Genomic DNA, 2,240 nt, shown 5'->3' on the forward strand with positions numbered 1-2,240 from the left:
CATGTTGTAACTTGTGACAAAAATGTTCAGACCAAATAGTCATTATCATCGGGAGGTGGACATTGAATCCCAACTCTCCAAGACTTAAATATTTTTAAGTATTTAATATTTCCATAACATTCATGGTATCACATAAAGGTACTTGGGTAGCTTATATTCTAAAACTACTACTTCCTAACTATATAGGGGACCACATTATTCAAAATGCAATCCTCGTCGGATTCCTTTAATTCTAGTATTTATATTTGTTTCTAGCGCTCGATAAATGGGTAAGAGAGACATAACCTAAGATTAGATTTCATATTGACAACATATATGAAACATCGCACACCTCATTGAAACATAACTAAATACAAGGTACATGTTCCACAACTTCTCAAGCTAAAATGTTCCACAAGTAATCGTAATCTATTAGCTAATGCAAAATAGGAGAATAAGCTTTATTAAAAAATTAAAGGGCATTGTGTAAAAGAAACTAAGAAATAGAAATCACATATATTTAGCTCAAACCAACACAAAACACAAATTCATGTCGTTTACTAAACTAATAGTCTCAATTATTATCATCTTTGAACCAATATATGTTCACAAAGAGTTTGGAGTAGCATTCATGTTGAAAACAAAATTCTTTCCCGACTCAATTACTCTGATGCATATTATTTCCGTCAAATACATATCTCAAGAGGTGTGCGATATATCATGTGTTTATATCTTTGTCAATGCATTATTAGCAAAGCAAGATGTTTTACTTTCTTAGATAGGACTATATTGTTGTTCGACACCTAATTTCAACATGATCGCAAAAACTGAAATGTAATTTATTTAGTTAAAACAAGTAGACTTCAAACTTTACAAAGTACTTAGATAAGCAAATTCATAATGCTATTTCATAACTTCTTTCTTGCCCCTTACAGAATTCATTGTTATAATTTCAAGATTCATTCATAAGACTATGCTATGGTTCGATAGTAGGGACAACGAGGCATTCTTCTCGTATACATGTACTTGCAATGAAATAAGCAGAAAAAAATAAAACTCTCATCAATTAGCTAGAAATGTTTTCTTTGCAATCATACAAGCCCAAATTTGAGTTTGATCTCATATAAGTAATAGAAAGAGACATCCATCTCTGGTACTGAAAGGTGGTATAAACAAGATTGGTAAAACGACAATATCATCTCTATTAGCATCATCAATGTACACTACTTGTAATGGTGGACGGACTTTCTTGAGAGGGATTGAGGTTGTTATTGAACTTCAAGCAATTTGTTGTTGTCAAAGTGTGAAATATCACTCGATTTGCTAGTCAATGAAATATCACTTGTGCTATTATTGCTCACAACATAGTTATCACCTTTCGAACCTTCTGAAAACAATGTCAATATTGAAGATTGATAAGAAACAGATTTCTCATTTCCAAATCCCATAAAAATAAACATGAGAAAATATTTCTTACCTTCCTCATGTTGAGATGATGTGATGGCACGAAGATATTCTATAAGTTCTGCTTGAGCTTGGATTTGCAACTCCTATTGACAAGCATACATTTTTGTTTAAGTTCTTTGTGGATATTAACAAATAACATCACATTTTGACAATGGAGAGTTTGGATAAAACCTGCTGATAGCAGTGCCTTTTTAGTTCATTGAAAGAGGCTGCAAGCCGATGTTGACGTTGTAACAAATCCAAACTAAGAGGACCTCCAACTTTTTGGCCATATAATACAGGCCCTTGACCCTTCATAAGACATGCCCTTAGTGAGTACCTTCTTGAATTGGACACCAACTTTAAGGTCACTGATGATACATTCCAATGCATTGAACCCAAACTAGAACACTCCAAGTAGATTGCCAACCAAGAAGTTGTGTGTTTAAAACAGCACCACCAATACAATATTCCTTCATAAATGCAAATGGGGTGCTCTAGGTTCAACATCAGTGGGATAGATGACCATCGGATCCGGGTCTTAGGCATTCAGATTAATTTGGGGTTATCTCGGATTTACAAATAGGATCAAGTATACAACAATCATTATAAGTGATAACAATTCAAAAGTTATACAACAATCATTATAAGTGATAAAAATTGTATATAAGTGATCAAATTTGTATGCAAAAACACCAGATACATTTTTCATGTACCTGCTTTTGTGCCTCGACTTCAAGTCGAAGAGCATTTATTAACCTATCATCATTGTCACTTTTTCCAATCAGCATGGCCATCTTTTCCTTTGCAACCTT

The 2,240-nt window shown here is 33.3% G+C and overlaps 1 protein-coding gene across 2 annotated transcripts; it reads right to left on the reverse strand.

Annotated features, from left to right (window-relative positions):
• Window positions 1–1,159: 1,159 nt before the first annotated feature.
• LOC147847451 (uncharacterized) lies at window positions 1,160–2,234 on the reverse strand. Of its 2 annotated transcripts, none has more exons than XM_087339181.1 (4): window positions 2,142–2,234; window positions 1,618–1,737; window positions 1,457–1,529; window positions 1,160–1,363 (listed from the first exon to the last, which is right to left on the reverse strand). In XM_087339181.1, exons 1-4 carry the CDS (start codon window positions 2,220–2,222, stop codon window positions 1,248–1,250), a joined length of 390 nt encoding a protein of 129 aa, XP_087195307.1. In that variant the 5' UTR covers window positions 2,223–2,234; the 3' UTR covers window positions 1,160–1,247. The 2 variants fall into 2 exon arrangements, with proteins under 2 accessions (XP_087195307.1, XP_087195306.1); XM_087339180.1 differs by having other exon boundaries at window positions 1,160–1,366.
• Between the last annotated feature and the right edge of the window lie 6 nt (window positions 2,235–2,240).

Source organism: Azolla caroliniana, unplaced genomic scaffold (assembly GCF_043228905.1).
Source record: "Azolla caroliniana isolate FFs.n. ecotype wild unplaced genomic scaffold, voAzoCaro1.0.p SCAF_1007, whole genome shotgun sequence".
NCBI lineage: Eukaryota > Viridiplantae > Streptophyta > Polypodiopsida > Salviniales > Salviniaceae > Azolla > Azolla caroliniana.

Excerpts from the sequence above, each read along its gene's own strand:
- LOC147847451 (XM_087339180.1), bottom strand. The coding sequence starts at position 2,222 with ATGGCCATGCTGATTGGAAAAAGTGACAATGATGATAGGTTAATAAAT. Across the intron at positions 1,738-2,141 it reads AAGTCGAGGCACAAAAGCAG|GGTCAAGGGCCTGTATTATA; the intron begins GTACATGAAAAA and ends TGTCTTATGAAG. Across the intron at positions 1,367-1,456 it reads ATCATCTCAACATGAGGAAG|AAGGTTCGAAAGGTGATAAC; the intron begins GTAAGAAATATT and ends CATTGTTTTCAG.